Consider the following 17,693-nt stretch of genomic DNA (forward strand, 5'->3'; position numbering starts at 1 on the left):
ACTTGTACATGTAATGTGTGACCTGAATTAATGTGGGCAGTATTTGAGAGACCTATCTGATACAATAATGCACATGAGTGTTCAGTTCTAGTAGCAGGTGAAACAACAATATATATGAGAGTGACAAAACTGGTTCACTAGTGGTCGCAGGTAGTCGTGCCAGCCCTACATTCCGGTGCGCTGTCTAAACCGGATTGTTTCGTCAGTCCCAACGAGTGCCGGTTCAGACAGTTCACTGTACTGCAACAAGGTGTTCAACTATGCAATGTCATCATCTACTGGTACACCTGAACATCTTTGAATAAGGTTCCCACAGCACGTTCGAACATGGTAAATAACTGCCAAGTCAGGATCTTCGGTGAAGATGGAAGAACAATTGAAGAACAATTGAAGAACAATTGAAGAATAATTATGCATACAAAAGAAGAATGGATTCCTGTCGTACTTACAAATACTCAAGTACGTTTTTACCGGCGAATATTCCCTCCTCCACGTAGTCTATTGTGTTTTCAGTCAGATACAAATACCGGGTTTCAATGTTCTCGAACGTTGCAGTCTTCAGATGGTTGATGTTGATAAACTGAAGGAACCTGTAAAGCAAAAACCACAGAGTGAGACTGTGACACGGTCAGACAGGAAGAAGACATGGTGGCGTACGTCATACAGAGTTGCGTCCCTTGCCCACGCCAGGAGCCTATGATCTTCGGGTCGAATCCCGTTCAGCAGTCTGCTTTCCTTTGGGTTTTCCTTCCGCATCAAGCTGATATGTCTATAAATAACATCATGAGTAATGGTAATCGCGTCATTAAGGACACCTACCCAAATCTAGCCGCATAATTGGAGGTGTTCCACTTGATGAAAACTATCGGAGAAATCTGGTATATGAACCTCGGACCAACAGTTCCTGATATAGGTAAGAAACACAGGGTGACATGCTGGGAATGGATTACCAATAAAAAGAGGACATCAACAAAAGTTTTTCTTTTCCACATGACGACATCCTATGAATAAACGAATCTGAACCGATTGCTTGGCACTAAGGGCTACAATACATATCAGTAATGTGACATGCAAATAACTGCGTCTGACTCTCAATCTATTAGTGGGTTCATTCATTACCAGCGCATCATATTTGACACGGAATCGGTATTATTCCAGGTATATGGCGCCAGGCTGGAAAAAAGACTAGTCTGTACCTGATAAATCAGTGTACGAATCTGTGAGCCTCGATCTGCAATTGGTATACGATAACATGCATGAACCAATTCATCGAGTCTGACAACGCCTCCTACGAAATACATGGTTGTTTATTGGTTGGTTGTCTGGTTGGTTGGTTTGTTGGTTGTTTGGATGGATGGATGGTTTTTGGTTGGTTGGTTGGCTGTTGGTTAGCGCCCGCACTCAGAAATATTACAGTCATCTGGCGACAGTCTGTAAATATTCAAGTCTGGACCACACAATCCAGTGATGAACAGCATGAACATTTATCTACGCAATTGGGATACGATGCGACAAACGTCTGCTGAAGACCAGTTCTAACCCTGATCTTCACGAGGGTATGGATATTTCGTGTACATGTATGTATGTATGCCTACTCACAGGTCCTGTAGCGCCAGGTCTCTGAAGGCGTAGGGCTCGATGACCCAGAGAGGATTGTTGTTAAGGGTCATATCCGGTGTGCCTTTGATGTTCACGAAGGCATTAGGCCCAAGTAGCGCAATCTGGTTCTCGGACAAGTCTCTGGAATAGACGTGTTGCATTTATATTATTAGACAGGTCACTGAACTAACGGAGCTTCAATACTCCATTCCTGTAATCGTCTTTCCCCTTTCACCTTTTAAGCCCAATGGAATTTGTTTCCGCAGGGAATTAAGGATGATTACTCTCCGACGTTGTCGTTTCATATCTGCATATAATTGTGATAGAACTGGTGATGACGATGACGATGATTTTTGTGATGATGATGATGATGATGATGATGATGATGATGATGATGATGACGACGATGATGATGATGATGGTGGTGGTGCTGCTGCTGCTGCTGATGGTGGTGGTGGTGGTGGTGGTGGTGATGATGATGATAACAGTCGTGAGGAGGAGGAACGAAGAAGATGTATATGGATATACTCACAGTTTAACATTGCATGTCAGATTTGTAAAGGTCCCAGGTCGGACCTCAGTGATGCGATTGTTATGAAGGAAGAGTTCGTTCACCTCCAGGTTGTTGAAGTCTCCGCCATTAGGTAACTCCGTCAGTCGGTTATTATGGAGATGTCTGGAACCAACCAAACACAAATACTAAACACTATCATATTTAACACTGCTTTAGTTCTTGAGAATCACTGGTGTATACAACGCGCGCTTCTGCTGTCAGTTGATGGACTATTACCAAAAGAGGCATAAAACCGCAAGCTCGCTTATTTTCGTCTCGAACCCAGAATACTGCGAAATCGCCTTAAAACGTTTTGGCACATCTGAGTATTAAATAAATGAGTGCATCTTCTTTAGAAATCATCTACGTGTTGATCGATCAGTGATGAGTACCGAGAGGACTAAAGTAATATATTTTAAACATTATCAATTATGTATCCTAAAGACTTTTAATACCATGTTTCAAAAATGGCCAGTACGATGATAAATACTGATCCAGTATTCGAGTCGACTCATTACATTCTTCTACCAACGTAATACAATGAATAATTGAGTGTGGTTTTGCTCGACCTTCAGCAAACTTGCAGTGATATGAAATGGACCTTTCACAAATCGAACCCAGATCTTCAGAGAGACGAACGAGAGCAGTCTCGTCAAGCAATGGAGTAGGGATGTTGAATATTTATCATATTGGATCATATCGCGCCACATATTATGAACATTTTTTAAAACTTAAAATATATCAGGTCCATGCTTTCATATGAACAGAAAAGCACATGGTATCCGATTGGAACATGCAAACGGTAACACAAGGTAACACCACAGCTGGGTTGTGTTCTTTATGTGATAGTCATGTGGACAAGGAGTTTGGAAAATGGACATACAAAAGTACAGTGTTTGTGATGTGGCTCAGGGTACCATCTTCCACGTATCTGATGTTGTTATTATGGAGCAAGAGACGGACAGTCAGTGGACAGTCGGACAGAAGACCTCTCTGAATTCTCTCCAGCTTGTTGTAATGCAGGTCCCTGAAAGACGCATAGACACGTCAACAGTTTTCGGGACATAAAATATAGCAAAAAAATATCTCAAAGAATGACAATCATAAAACGATTCCTCAAACCATCTATATTTGCCAAATCTTACAAGTTCTATCACGGAGGCTAAACATAACATACAACAGGGAATACCCCACTTATACAAGAAGTGGTGAGTGAATATGGTTGTACGCCGCATTTAGCAATCTTTCAGAAATATCACGGCAGGGGACACCAGAAATGGGCTTCAGACTTTGTACCAAATGTGGTGAATCAAACCTGGGTCTTGACCGTGACGAGCGGACGCTTTAACCATTAGGCTACCTCACTGCCCCTACACAAGAAGCAACCGTGGTTGACCAACAGTACCAGATCCAATAAAACGGTTATAGCAATCAAGGTTAGTCTGGTTGTGACTGTGGATCTCACAGTCATCCACTTTTTTCTATTTTGGTAATATTCTAGATTGGCTAAAATAATGTATTCATATTTCAAAAAATTGAGCCAACTGTCAACCAATTCAGGATTATCTTATGGATACGGAGTAGTTCAAAGATTCACAAACAAAGGCTGCCATGCTCCATAAGTCTTTATAGATCATATACATTTGTCACTTTGACAACAACTGTACTGTACGTCATCAATAACAAAGTGTTACGAGTGTGTATTTTCTGTACATTTTTGTTATTAATTAAGTAATAATTATTATTGGGTCACAACGTTTAGTGTTTTGAATAATAATTATGATGGATCACATTTCGTATAATAGATGGTCAGCATTTTTAAGATTTTGGTAGCAGGCTGTCCGGAAATTATCTGGCCTTGGTTTTCTATGTGCTACTTCCGGGAGACTGCTAGAGATTTCTACAGTGCTGGCGATGGTCGTATGTGCCCGAACTTTCGGGAAATGACGGAATATAATATACAAATGCTGGTTGCCGTGTTGAGGGGGGACGCACATTCATATTCACTGGAGTATCATCGTCAATCACTGCCAACGCTTCATCTTCATAGCTGCCGTCAGACCGCTCGCTGTGTTACATTCTGCATAACTGTTCACTAAGACTTTGGTGAGTTTGCTATATTATATTTCGTGACCCATTATCTTATATTTTGTCTCACTTGTATTGTATTTGAAATCGGTATTGTGAAATTGAGTTGTGACTTTGTATAACATGCTCTTGTTTTTATACTTGTTTTTGTTCTGTTTTGTTGGTTCACAGGGGGTTTCTTACATATTTTGTCACGACAAATTTTTAACCGTAACAAAAGTGTTTGCTCTCTTTTTTTGGACGTTCCACCTCGAGTACTTACAGCATTGTGAGGGCGGTGCAGCCTCTGAAGGCGGTGTCGGGGATGTCCACGATGCTGTTGTACCCCAGCAGTAACTGCTCCATGTTGGTCAAGTAGGAGAAAGGGTTCTCGTTGGTGAATCGGAAGTTGTTAGCCTGAAGAACGCTGACAGAAAGATTGTTTCTATGTTACCAAACTTACCCGATAAAATCAACTTCGTGTTTGCCCATAAACGTGATTCTTCGATATTTAATCATCACCTTTCAGAATGGCGACCCAACAATTAAAATCAAAGACTTGGAAACAGTTGCCAAGAGGGATCTCATACCCAAATTGGTTGGTTGGTTACGGCCGCACTTATACTGGCGGTCTGTGGACCACACAATCCAGTGATCAATTTATACATAAAATCGACAGGTGACCTAATCGAAGCATTGGTTGTGAAGAGGGAAAGCGCCTGGAGAGAACGTACAGGCATTTTCTAAGTAGGGGTGTCAGGAAATATTGGTAGAAGAGGGACTTGACACCGGGTAAAGAATGAAGAATCAAGAGGGGGTGCTAGTTGCAGATGGGAGTAGACAGGAATGTGCTAGACGACATGAAGCACAACTTTTCAATACTTCTAGACAAATAAATACTCACAGTGAGCGTATGCTGTTTGGAAATGAGTTGTTTTCTACAACAACTATGTTGTTGTTTTCAAGATATCTGTAAAACAACATAAAGTCTTGTGTAGATATGTATTACAAACAACATTAGTATTTAACGAGGTATGTCGTACTTATCATCTAGGGAGGATACCGGGTTAAAGACAAACAAACTCACAGCAACTGTAACGCCATCAGGTTCGTGAACGTTCCTGCTGCCACGTGGGTGATGTTGTTGTTGGACAGTCTGAGAAGCGTAAGTTTGGTCAATATGTCACTGGTCACTGCTTTCGGAACGTAGGTCAGCAAGTTGTAATGAAGGTATCTGAACAGAAATATATTTTTTAACACCACTGTGTTCAATCCCTGGTACCCAATCCACAAAACGTCCGTACAAACTATGGTAACTGCATAGGTTAGCATGGGCTGGCAAAAGACGTAGAATTACAAACGCACTGTCGATTGGACACTTACTTACTTACTTCAATCTCAACTCCCTGGGGAGTATACAACTCTTGCTGCCACTAGGCGCACCGAGTTTATTGTAGCTCTCTCATCCTAACGAGGTACCCAATTGACAGCTGGGTGGACTGGGACACATAGTCACAGCACTTTGTCCAAGTTTACTGCACGTTGCAGTACCCGCAACTAGGTGTATGCACGTGTTCATGTGGCCACCATCTGGTCATATACCAACGGTTTCGTGGGTTCTTTTAAGTGCACAAGGTTGTGTACTGTACACTAGGGGTTGTGACAACACTTGTTACAGGGGTGTATACATCGTTGTGGTGATCGTTTGTTCGTTGCGGCGCTCGTACAATGTCAACAGGTTGTAACATTACGAATGCTTTGTGGATCAGGTTCCTGGCTTCCGCTTGTTATACAGGTGTATACATCGCAAAGTTATGGCGATTGATCGTTATTGGTTACATATAGAAGCGCCCGTAAAATGTAATACGCAGTTATCAAGGAATCATGGTACATTCCACCGCCTCCTCACTCACAGTTCAACCAGCTGCCCCATGCAGGAGAAGGCGTCATCGGGGATGCTGCTGTCTTTGAGGCCGTTGTTGTTCATGTAGAGATATACAAGATTTTTGGCGTTACAGAAATAGCCAGCTTGAATGAAGTCGATGGAGTTGGTTCCAAGATGTCTGCAATGCCAACGTGTTAATATGGATTATTTGTTTCTGCTCGACATAAAACATCCTAGAGGCGACCGGTGAAGGTCCGGCTTAAAACTGATATTCAGTAACAAGGGCCGTATTGAGCCCAGGTTGGAGGGGCAGCTGAGGTGTCATATAACTTCACGACAGCACTGAAATCCACACTTCATTTGATGACGTAAGATTGCCACAATCCATCTGACAGATGATGAGTACCCCAATTATACACATAATTACATATGATTACAACAACCATTGATAAATAAAATAAGTAACCCAGGGTAATGACATAGTCTACCCGGAACCCAGAAACTGGAGGCATGTTGTGCAGTACCTTATGATAATTAACGAATAAAAGACTTAATTAGGAAAAAAGGATTGCATTCAATACACATGACTCCAAAATATTCAACAAACATCAAGATATCATGTAGGTGATGTAAATTCCACATGCAATTTTTGGACTGTCAACTGAATAAATACATTACTGTATGCCAGTACTTAAATTGAGCAAAACTGTTAGTTTGCATATATACAGATATATCTAAACATATTGAATTTAGATTCAGAGCATTATGTACTGATGTTACAATCTTGAATAAGTTTTTTTTTTTCGAAAAACATGAAAATAATGGTCAAATGTAGCAGGAAAACATAATATTTTATGCAAAAGTGGAGATTACGTAAATGGAGTTATTTTACGTTCAGAAAGCAGGAAATTGCATCTGAGAGCATTTATTTTTAAACAAATCCAGGAGGGCTGGGGTGGGGGGCATGTCCCCGGAACCCATTCCTGGGAATTGGGATCGGGTGGTCAGACTCGCACACAGCAATACTCCAGCTATATGGCCGCGGTCTGTAAATAATCGAGTCTGGACCATGAAACCCAGTGATCAACAGCATGAGCATCAAGCTGCTCAAATGCAATAGGATGACGTGTCAACCAAGCCGGGGAGTCATGAATGCCTAATATTGGGAAACTTACAGCTTCTTCAAGTTGGACAGAGATTTGAAGGGAACATGCGCTGCGGCTCGTTGCAGAGCTGTATTTAGCATGCTCTTGGGGAAGTCGTCAGGGCTGTATTCTGTGGGGCTTTTTATTTTGTTACTGTCAGCATAACTGGAAAAAGACAACACAAACTCAATAAAACGTTAACAATTGAGACTGTTTTGGATAAAGAGGTTAAAAATTCGTAATGTTTCTTGTTCGTATTTGAAATTTGATAGCGCCATTTCTTTTCACCATGTTCATGGTATAATGATTATTCTTAATAATAATAAATATTAACCGAATATGTATTTCACCAAATACATGATCTTTCATATGCTCGATTCCATGGTTAATGTGCTACATGTTGGAAGAGAAATCATATAAGTGTATTTATTCTCATTCTCGATATGTTCAGGGTATACGCTACGATAAATCTCCACTATACCCTTGGTCGGTCCAATAATTTCATTACCTCCCTTTGCTGGCTACGCATTTTCACAGTAGCCAATCAGCTAAACCGCTGATACAACCGAGCTTGCCGGTGTCAACAAAGATAGCGGTCACAGCTGTGAAGGTTTGTTCCCAGTACAATTCCGACTTTGGGGAAATCACACTGACAAATTGATAGGTCCGAAATGTGAAAAAAAATACATGCAAGAACTCCTACCTCTTTCAGAGAACCTCTGCATGATTTGTGTTGCCAGGTTTAATCGGTTAGATAATTTAAAAAGCGAAAGTGAGTTGTGATTGGTTCGCTCAACTTCCCAGCGTAAATACCTGATTGGATAAAAAGCCAGTCAAGGGGGGTAATAAATATATCGGGTTGAGTCGTAGATGTATTCAGGGTATAGTGGAGATTTATCGGAACGTATACCCTGGAGATGTCGAGGATGACTTATTTTATTATATTTGGTAATCTCCCTAATACTAATGACGTGTGGTAGCAAAAATCAACAACATTAACTTTCGTAGTTTCTTTTCCCTCAACGACTGGATAATTATACTCACATTTCTTCTATCGATGCATACGTATCTGCCGATAACGCCGGATGGGGAAATGTCGGCAATGCGTTATCACTGATCCAGCTGAAATAGAAATTAAAGAGTGATCACAATTCTAGAAAGGCCCAAACACCAAAACAAAACCTGGACAGATTAATAATCCTAAAGAACTATTCACCACTAATCCGTCTTGATTAAAAGTGTGTACTGAAAACAGAAATTTGTTATACGTGTTCAACGTGGTAAACGTGTTCAACCGCTGGTACATGCAACAATTTCTATTTTGTCTCCTGTAATGATAACAGTACGCTCAATCAGATCTCAGCTTGTCCACCAGTGAAGGAAGGCAGTGCAGTTTCTGTCGATGTAGAGAGTAACGCCCCTTTACAGCGCAAATTCACGATGACCTCGTGTTTAGAAACCTCATTATTTCCCTAGTTACTATAGCACTATACAGCTCGTTGGTCATGGGAAATGATTTATACAACCTGCACAACTTTGGACTTTCAATCGAGTGAAATATTCAGGCATGTACTTTCACGATTGTAGTTTATTGTTGTAAAGAGATTTGTTCTCACAGCTTTTCCAGAGTATCGTGAATGTTGCTGAAAGCGTTGAACTGTATGTTGTTCAAGGGAGGGTCCTGGCTATGGACACGGATTGTGACGATCTTTGGGAGATTTGTGATGCTCCGTGCCGTCAACACTTCGATCTTGTTCTTCACTAAGTCACTGGATAAATCATCATCATCATCATCATCATCATCATCATCAACAACAACAACAACAACAACAACAACAGCATCAATATCATCAGTAATACCATCATTACAAAAGAACTGATAACATTTTCTCAGAAGAATACAATTTCTACCCTTCAAAAATACTAGAGTGAGCCACCGAATACTGACATGTTTATTCGTGTGAGCCTGAAAGGGTTCATAATCAACAGGCAACCTAAACAAACAAAGGGATTTCCTGTAGGAAGAAGTACTTTGTCGAGTATCTGAAGAACATTCCAAGGAATGTGTCTACGAATACTCATCACAAGAAACGTCTAGATTATCCACATTGTCATGAAAACAGTAGTAATAGTGTGCTAAATTATTACAAACCATACAGTCGAACAACCTGTCATTTAAAGGTCAATGTCTGGAATACTCACAGATGGACCAGTTCCGGCAAATTGTTGAAAGTTCCCTCATGAATCTCAGAAAAAGAATTTGCATGTAACTCTCTGAAACAGAAAGAACTTATGAATCATATCTCCCATGACAAAGAAAATGTCCACTACATTCTAAAATGTATGCAGTCTGCAAAATAGTATGCATAAATAAACGAAGTAGATGGTTGTCCACCCAAGGAGGATTTTAATCGTTATAGTCTTACATCAAGGGCTTCAAATGCGCCAGTATTAAGAAAACTGTACAGTGCGTTGGAACTGATTACGGTGACAGTTATTTTATTTTCCGAGGTACATGTATTTGTGCTGTGTGGGGAGACGACTGGAATACTCACAGAATCTGCAGACTGGTGAGGAGTGACAGGGCTCCAGGTTCTATATACCATATAGCGTTGTTACTCAGGTTCCTGGAAATATATTTTGGTCAAACAGTATTGTATGGAGGTTAAAGGAGCCTAAGTAAATTCTTCCAGCTACCCGATGTTCGAGACAATTGCAGATTGATGACGATATGCATGAAGAAGCCTTTCCTTTGAAACAACCTTAAATTCGACACATCAGAGTCCGATATAACGGTGTAATTAACATTGAAATACATACTTAGATGTCGACGGAATAGTACAGTGCTTTTGCCTGATTGATTGTTGCTGTGGATACGGTTTTCTCGTTTTATGTGAAGGGATGGTAAAACTATATATTAAAAACTATACTATATTTAATTTGATCAATGTGTCACTACAAAGAGTACTTGCTGAACTTTTTCAAAAATAATAGATATATCTAGGTGTTTCTGTAACAGATTTAGCTGCAAAACGTATGTCACTCTACATTACATGGGGCATCAATCGCAAGCGGTATACTTGCGTCAGATCTGAAAAATGTCACAGTTAACCCTTTGCATTATATGATACTTTTGATTCATATCGTAAACATATATAAAATATCGTAAACATTCACATGAAGATTGCAGTCTACTATGCCACCGTGAAGACCGGGGCTAGAATCTAATTACCAAGACAGATGCACTACCTCATATTTTAAAAGGTATCAAACCAGCGAAGATCCGGATTGGATCGATGCTCATGTTATTGATCACTGGATTGTCTATGTCAGACTTGTTTCTTTACAGACCGCCGCCATACAGGTGGAATATTGCTGATTCTGTGTTAAAAAGCAAAACCAACAGCATACAATACAAACTATGCATGAAGTTTGTTGTCTAGTACAAAGTAACATGTGTGCACCAGTGAATCCCTTGAGCACCTCAGAAACTTATAGGTTGGAATCTTAGTTTCTTTATTTGTTGGTAGTAACACAACCGACATGCATGATAAGCATTCTTAAAGGTCACATGCAACACAATTTTGCAGATTCTGATACCTTTCGGTATGCACTTACCGAAACAAATCATCAAAAATGCTAATTTAACTTAAAAAGTTGAAAAAAAAAACGAGACGAAAAAAGCCCGTGAAATCGGAGTTCAAACGATTGGCTAAATTTTCCGCAACGCTGGGGAAAAAGTGGTTTCAACAGCTGTGCTGCGCTCCACCCATAACGCATGCGCAGTGAATAGGGTCGCGGAGCTAGAAAACATGATGCATGCCCGGAGTATGAGGTCGTGAGCAGTAGTCAATCTTGGTTGTGTACACAAACAAGTAGACAATCTACTCGCTACATAAAAAAAACTTGTTGATTGTGGGAAGCAGTCTCTGGCACAGAGAAAGCTCAATGTCCGGTTTATTCACACCTATATGTCTGCTTAATCATTACGTTATGTCATGCAATTTGAACATAACTCCTCTCTGGCTATACGACATAAACAAAATAAACTGATTTATGACTCGCACACCCGAGTCCTGTCTCTGCCACATTATGTAATTAGGCAGGTGTGATACACAGGATATGTTTTTGTCTGTGGGTTGCAAACAACTCTATCCATTTTTCTCAGATGACTGGATCTTACGGACCTGGTGCAAACTCTTGTTAGTTCAAGTCCTGCTTTGTACTTGGAAGAATGACAGTTTCCAGCAACGCGGTAGTTCACCATCTCTACTGAGATGATTTTTGATTGGATCTAACGCAAATTCAGAGAACATGTATTTACGAAACCCAACATGTCTATATACATTCTTTATGGATAACAGCGTCTTCTTGTGTATACGATTTTGTTTGACAACAGTATATGAATCCATACTGAAACGAAGCATCGCGTACAATAAAAGAAGTTTTTATCCATAAAGAATCTTACATTCTTGTGACTCGCCATACTTCTCAAATACCCATCAAATAGATCATCTTTCTGTACACACAATGAGCCCTCAGCTTATCAGCAAATGAACCAGCCAATCGGAAGCCGTCGTTACACTTGAGTGCACCCGCTATGACTGGGCTTCGTTTCGAGGGAAGTAAGCCCAAGTACAGGATATTGCACTTTTGAATCGCGATTGTACGTTTATAATTTTGTTTATTTGTTTTTTACAAGCCGCAATGTACATTATATGTCATGAATAAGTGATAACTGAGTTTTAATTATGTTCGATTTTTGGTTGTTTGTGACCTTTAAAACACGCCTGAGAGAAACAACAGACCTTATAAACCAGTTCTCTCTTTCCTGGCGTATCTCATCATACACTAGCTGTTACCTGGGTTCACCAGGCAAACAGCTGACCTCTTACACTGAACCAAGGACAGCTGTACTTACAAATGTCTCAACGGCGAGTTCTGCAGATTCGTGAGATGTTGTCTGGAGACAACTTCCAGCTCATTTTCGTTCATAGATCTGTTTGGAAGAAAATATAGTAAACGCACATAAATGTTCTTGAATGAAACCGCTGGTATTTCATGAATCTTATTCATATATTTTAGGCTACGAGAGTTCTTGAATCAGACATTGAGCGTAAATGGATGCAGTAATATTTTCTGTCCATCCAGAAAATAAACACATGAAATAAAATATGTTTCGCCATATCAGTCACGTATATAGTTATTTAAATTTGTTAAATAGTCGAGTATCTTATGTGAGATGAGTTCATTTGTCTTACACCAGTGATGAGACTTTTACTGGTGATACTGTAACTTCGACCCTTCAGGATCAATATCGTCAAAGTAGTTAATTAACTGGTTGTATCGATATATGGTTAATCCATTTTTCTTAATCCGAATCTTATTTTCCTAACATGGATCTCATTGCCTAATATCTGCCCTCCGATTGTACAGAACTGGGTGTACATAGTTGATTTGTTTGTTTGATCCCAAAAGAGGTTTTATGCAGTTTCATCGTCTAATACCTGTAAACATCCACATCCGCCACACGGCTAGGATATTGCTGAGAGCGACGTTAAACAACACACACAGACACGTGCATACACGCGCACACGCGCACGCACGCACGCACACACACACACCGTAATTTGGTCCGGAGGTCCGTAGTAGAACTGGGATACAGTGACAACTGTCTACCAAGTCAGTGAAATCTGACCACCTGGTCCCGTTAGTCGCCTCTCATGACAAGCATGGGTTACTGAAGACCAGTTCTAGCCACGGATATTCTACGGACCTTATCGTATTTAGCAAACTTTAGGGTAGGGTTTTGGGGCATAATAACTAACTCATTATTAGAGGACGTGTAGAGAATGGTCTCGGATTCATAATTAATACTTACAGAAACCATAAGTATGGCATTTGTGCCAATCCACTTCCCGGGAACTGACGAATCTTGTTTCTACTGAGGGCTCTGAAATATTTATTGAACTCATACTAATGTCTTTTAGAACAAGACAGAACTTTCCATACTTGGATTCAAGAGATTATTTAAGATTAAAATCATCCTTAAATTAGTTATAGGTAAAATAGACTGTATGGTGATTTTCTTACTATGATCCGACATTAATCAAACCTCAAAGTTTACTTCTGAAATAATCAGCTGATAATTAAAATACTTCTGCCAAAGGTTAAGTTTGAATCATACATTATTACTGTTCGTAGCTACACACTTCGCACACTTACGAAATGATAGCTGATCATTTAAGCCTAACTGACGACGTATCTCTCCGGCAGATCAAAACAGATTGTCTTACAGACCCCCCTCGCGTTGAAGAAAGAAACATATCTTTTGTGAAACAACGGTTTAGGTAAATAATGCTTCATTTAAATCGAGATACTTACAATACTTCGATATTGGTGTTTTTCACAAACTCGTCCGGGAACCATTCGATCTCGTTACCTATAAGCGACCTGGAATACAGAATGACAATGAAGAAAGGGAGATATATAGTCTGGTTCATAATTATTGAGAATTTTTCTTCTTACTTTGAGCTATCCTAACACCTCAACTGATTCACTGACACTTAAAACTAAGTAATGGTATAAGGGAGGTAACTCATCTTGGCCTACTGAGTATAGTACAATTAGAGTTACCTCCCCTGAATTTGTAGCAGACGTCATTTTCATCAGCACTGTCAACAATGTCTGCTGAAGATAAAAGAAGGTTGATTTTTGAGTTGTGTAATCAAGGAATTGATGATGTAAATACATTGGCAGAGAGAACAGGAACTCCTCTTTCTACTGTGTATAGGATTAGGAAGAATTTTAAAGAGGGAAAGGATTTGGGGCACCAGAAAGGAGCAGGGAGACCCAGAAAATTGGACTTCTCAGATCGCGTCCGGCTGGGAATTTTAGCGTCTAAAAAGCAAAGGGCAAGCATCTCAAACATCAGGTATGAAATGATAGAAAGGGGATCAACAGTTGTATCAAAATCTACAGTTAGAAGAAATTTGATTGATCTTGGATGGGAGAAAAAGACTGGAATTCCTTCTCCTCTCATGAAACAAGAACATAAAGACAGGCGTGTTGAGTGGTGTTTGGCACATGAAAACTTTGACTGGGAAAATGTGATTTTTACTGATGAAAGCTCAATATGGGTATATCCCAATAATGTGAAAATATGGACAAAGTCTGCGTCAGCACCGTTGTATCGACGACCTAAATACAGCCCAAAGTTTCATGTATGGGGAGGGATATCCTTATTAGGAACGACCCCGCTGTGTGTGTTTGAGGGAAATCTGACAAGTCAACGCTACACTAACATATTAGATAATTTTCTCCTTCCAAGTGCACATGTGTTTTATGGAAATGACTGGATTTTGCAGCAAGATAATGATCCTAAACACACCGCAAAACATGCCAAGCAGTGGATTCAGGGGGAAAATGTGACTGCATTACCATTTCCTGCATATAGCCCTGACTTAAATCCCATTGAGAACATTTGGGGGATGATGAAGGAATGTGTGAATCAAAAGGGGTTGACAAAAATTGAAGACCTGAAGAGAGAAGTGGTCCGATACTGGGACAGCATAACTCACGAGACACTAACCTCTCTGATAGGAAGTATGCCTACCCGTCTTAGACTGTGCCGTGAAGCTCAAGGAGACTTGATAAAATATCAAATTGTTACCTACACAACATGAAAAGGTCAGTTCACTTTCACAATACATTCAATTTTATCTGATTTGTTCTCGTTTAATAATATGAAATGCTTTAGCTATTCTCAATAATTTTGAACCATACTGTAATAGCAACAATGTTACTTTATATGTTATATACTGCCTCCGGGTGCAGTTGACACTGTGTCTGCAAGCACGTACACTAATAATCACTCGATTATCTGATCCAGATCCACTGTTTTCAGATTGTCATGAAACTGAATTATTCTTGGCGCAATTAACCAAACACTTAAATTATTTGGGAGATTAAATCAATTAATTTCAAAACAAATTAAATATATTAATAACATACTTACACTTTCTGCAACTGAGTCGGCAACGTTTGTTTTGTGTAGTTGTGAGGAAAAAATCTGATTTTATTATTGACCAAATACCTGGAACATGAAGATAATGTTTAAAACAAATCACCTCGAATTCGATTCGCGTAGGTATTTTATAGGTGACTATTTTGATCACTTTAAGCCACGGATCCAATATCTGCCGTAACAAAAGTCCTTGTGTGAGTGTTATAACATAACGTTAATGTAACATCAGGCGTGAGTTTCGTTCGTACGAAGCTTCCGTACGTTCCGACCTATCGTAACTATATAGTAATGCATTTGCTTAAGAATGTCGTAGCGATACGAACGTTCGTGGATTTGGAAAAAAAAAATCAGGGTCCCTATCCACAAAGCGTTCCTATCGTTACGACCTCTCGCAACTGTATAGTTTATTACAGACTTACGAATGTAAGCGCTACGAACCTTTTGTTTATTGTGAGACTGGGTACCGTTTCACAAAGCGTTCGCAGCACTATGCCATTCGTAAGCCTTTGGTAAACTATAGAGTTACGATATGTCTTAACTTTACGAACGCTTTGTCGATCGACACCCTAGTTTGCCGATCCACAAGGCGTTCGTATTACCGTAACTGTATAGTTTATCATAGGCCTACGAATGTCGTTGCGCTACGAACACTTTGTGGATCGGGACACACATTCGTAAAATTAATATGTTATATCTCTAAGAACGTGGGTATGGTGCTGTGACCTACTTTAAAACATAATCAGAGAGTCCGGGAATTCGTACGGGTCGAATCCACAATACGGGGTAGCATGGCACAGCATGGCAAATATATTTGCAACATTACAAAATTGATGGAAAGGAATTCAATGAAACAGTATTCTTTCGGGTCATATTTGCACAGTCTATTTCATGTTTGGTCAATAGCCGCTCTATTAACAGCCACAAGTTATGGCCAAGACAGACAGACAGACAGACAGGTTACTCGCGTAATGTCGGCCTAGTGGTCAATAATACAGTTTTACAGCTATGTAACCGATGTACAGTGGTCAACTGGGTCACGATCTTGTTTGGAATACATTATGCAAAATTAATAACAGTGAAAACAATTACCTGACTGTTTCTTGATTTGAAGATTGATTCTAACGTTAATGGACCTCTATACACTTTTCAAAGTTGTAGGAAATATTTTTCACGCCAACATTCGTAATATTCACATTTAAAAATGACACGAGTCTCATCTTCAACTTCCAAGGCTTTACATATTGTACACAAATAAATAGCAATAGCTGGAAATCGGGATTAAAAGGTGGTATCATACTCACAGTTCCTGCATGGATGTCTTGCTAATATCAGGAACTAATCTGATACCGGTGCCATATATCTGCCTGGAATGGTATATATGATATATAGTCAGATATAGCTGTCTGGAATGGTATATATGATATATAGTCAGATATAGCTGTCTGGAATGGTATATATGATATATAGTCAGATATAGCTGTCTGGAATGGTATATATGATATATAGTCAGATATATCTGCCTGGAATGGTATATATGATATATAGTCAGATATATCTGCCTGGAATGGTATATATGATATATAGTCAGATATATCTGCCTGGAATGGTATATATGATATATAGTCAGATATAGCTGTCTGGAATGGTATATATGATATATAGTCAGATATATCTGCCTGGAATGGTATATATGATATATAGTCAGATATATCTGCCTGGAATGGTATATATGATATATAGTCAGATATATCTGCCTGGAATGGTATATATGATATATAGTCAGATATATCTGCCTGGAATGGTATATATGATATATAGTCAGATATAGCTGTCTGGAATGGTATATATGATATATAGTCAGATATAGCTGTCTGGAATGGTATATATGATATATGGTCATGCATAGTTATATATGGCATTACGGAAATTGTCACAAAGGTTGACAGGCATCATTTGTATAATCATAGCAGGTTAACGTTCTGTTTTCATTAACAAAGGTAACTTTAGGTTCACGTATGAACACAATAAATAAACGACTACAGCCATAGCTCCAAATGTTGTGCATCTTGATCTTTAACAGATCATTCATTTTATCATCGGAAATTGATATCTCAAAATACTTGGAATCTTTGGCAATAGTCCATCGAGCATCAGACTGCAGTGAGCAGAGCCCATGAAAAAATACTCTGTTTTAAGCCGCACGCATGAATACGCCAGTAAATAACGGAGTCTGTTCGCTAACATTCATTGAATCACCTAGTTTTCCGTTCTTTTCTGTAAAGCAAAATCTCAAAATTACTTAAGTCGAGATTTCTCGGGTTCAGATTTTCACTTCGGATCCCTGTCTATTTTTGCTGCGTTATCTGTTTCTACAAATGCCATACGTCTTTTTAGACAAAACGTTTTTCTAAAAGTGAC

At 39.5% G+C, this 17,693-nt stretch overlaps 1 protein-coding gene across 1 annotated transcript in view; it reads right to left on the reverse strand.

Moving 5' to 3' along the window:
- LOC137298930 (uncharacterized) overlaps positions 1 to 17,693 on the reverse strand; it is a 69,881-nt gene that overhangs the window by 39,534 nt on the left and 12,654 nt on the right. The window contains exons 7-24 of the mRNA XM_067831314.1: positions 16,577 to 16,639; positions 15,267 to 15,344; positions 13,634 to 13,702; positions 13,131 to 13,202; positions 12,171 to 12,248; positions 9,805 to 9,876; positions 9,452 to 9,523; positions 8,866 to 9,018; positions 8,294 to 8,371; positions 7,280 to 7,414; positions 6,133 to 6,282; positions 5,307 to 5,453; positions 5,124 to 5,189; positions 4,503 to 4,646; positions 3,036 to 3,179; positions 2,132 to 2,275; positions 1,600 to 1,740; positions 450 to 590 (exon numbers count right to left, since the gene is read on the reverse strand). Coding sequence (XP_067687415.1) covers positions 450 to 590; positions 1,600 to 1,740; positions 2,132 to 2,275; positions 3,036 to 3,179; positions 4,503 to 4,646; positions 5,124 to 5,189; positions 5,307 to 5,453; positions 6,133 to 6,282; positions 7,280 to 7,414; positions 8,294 to 8,371; positions 8,866 to 9,018; positions 9,452 to 9,523; positions 9,805 to 9,876; positions 12,171 to 12,248; positions 13,131 to 13,202; positions 13,634 to 13,702; positions 15,267 to 15,344; positions 16,577 to 16,639 — 1,947 coding nt within the window. The remainder of the gene's footprint in view (positions 1 to 449; positions 591 to 1,599; positions 1,741 to 2,131; positions 2,276 to 3,035; positions 3,180 to 4,502; positions 4,647 to 5,123; positions 5,190 to 5,306; positions 5,454 to 6,132; positions 6,283 to 7,279; positions 7,415 to 8,293; positions 8,372 to 8,865; positions 9,019 to 9,451; positions 9,524 to 9,804; positions 9,877 to 12,170; positions 12,249 to 13,130; positions 13,203 to 13,633; positions 13,703 to 15,266; positions 15,345 to 16,576; positions 16,640 to 17,693) is intronic.

The sequence above is a fragment of the Haliotis asinina genome, chromosome 10 (assembly GCF_037392515.1).
Source record: "Haliotis asinina isolate JCU_RB_2024 chromosome 10, JCU_Hal_asi_v2, whole genome shotgun sequence".
Taxonomy (NCBI): domain Eukaryota; kingdom Metazoa; phylum Mollusca; class Gastropoda; order Lepetellida; family Haliotidae; genus Haliotis; species Haliotis asinina.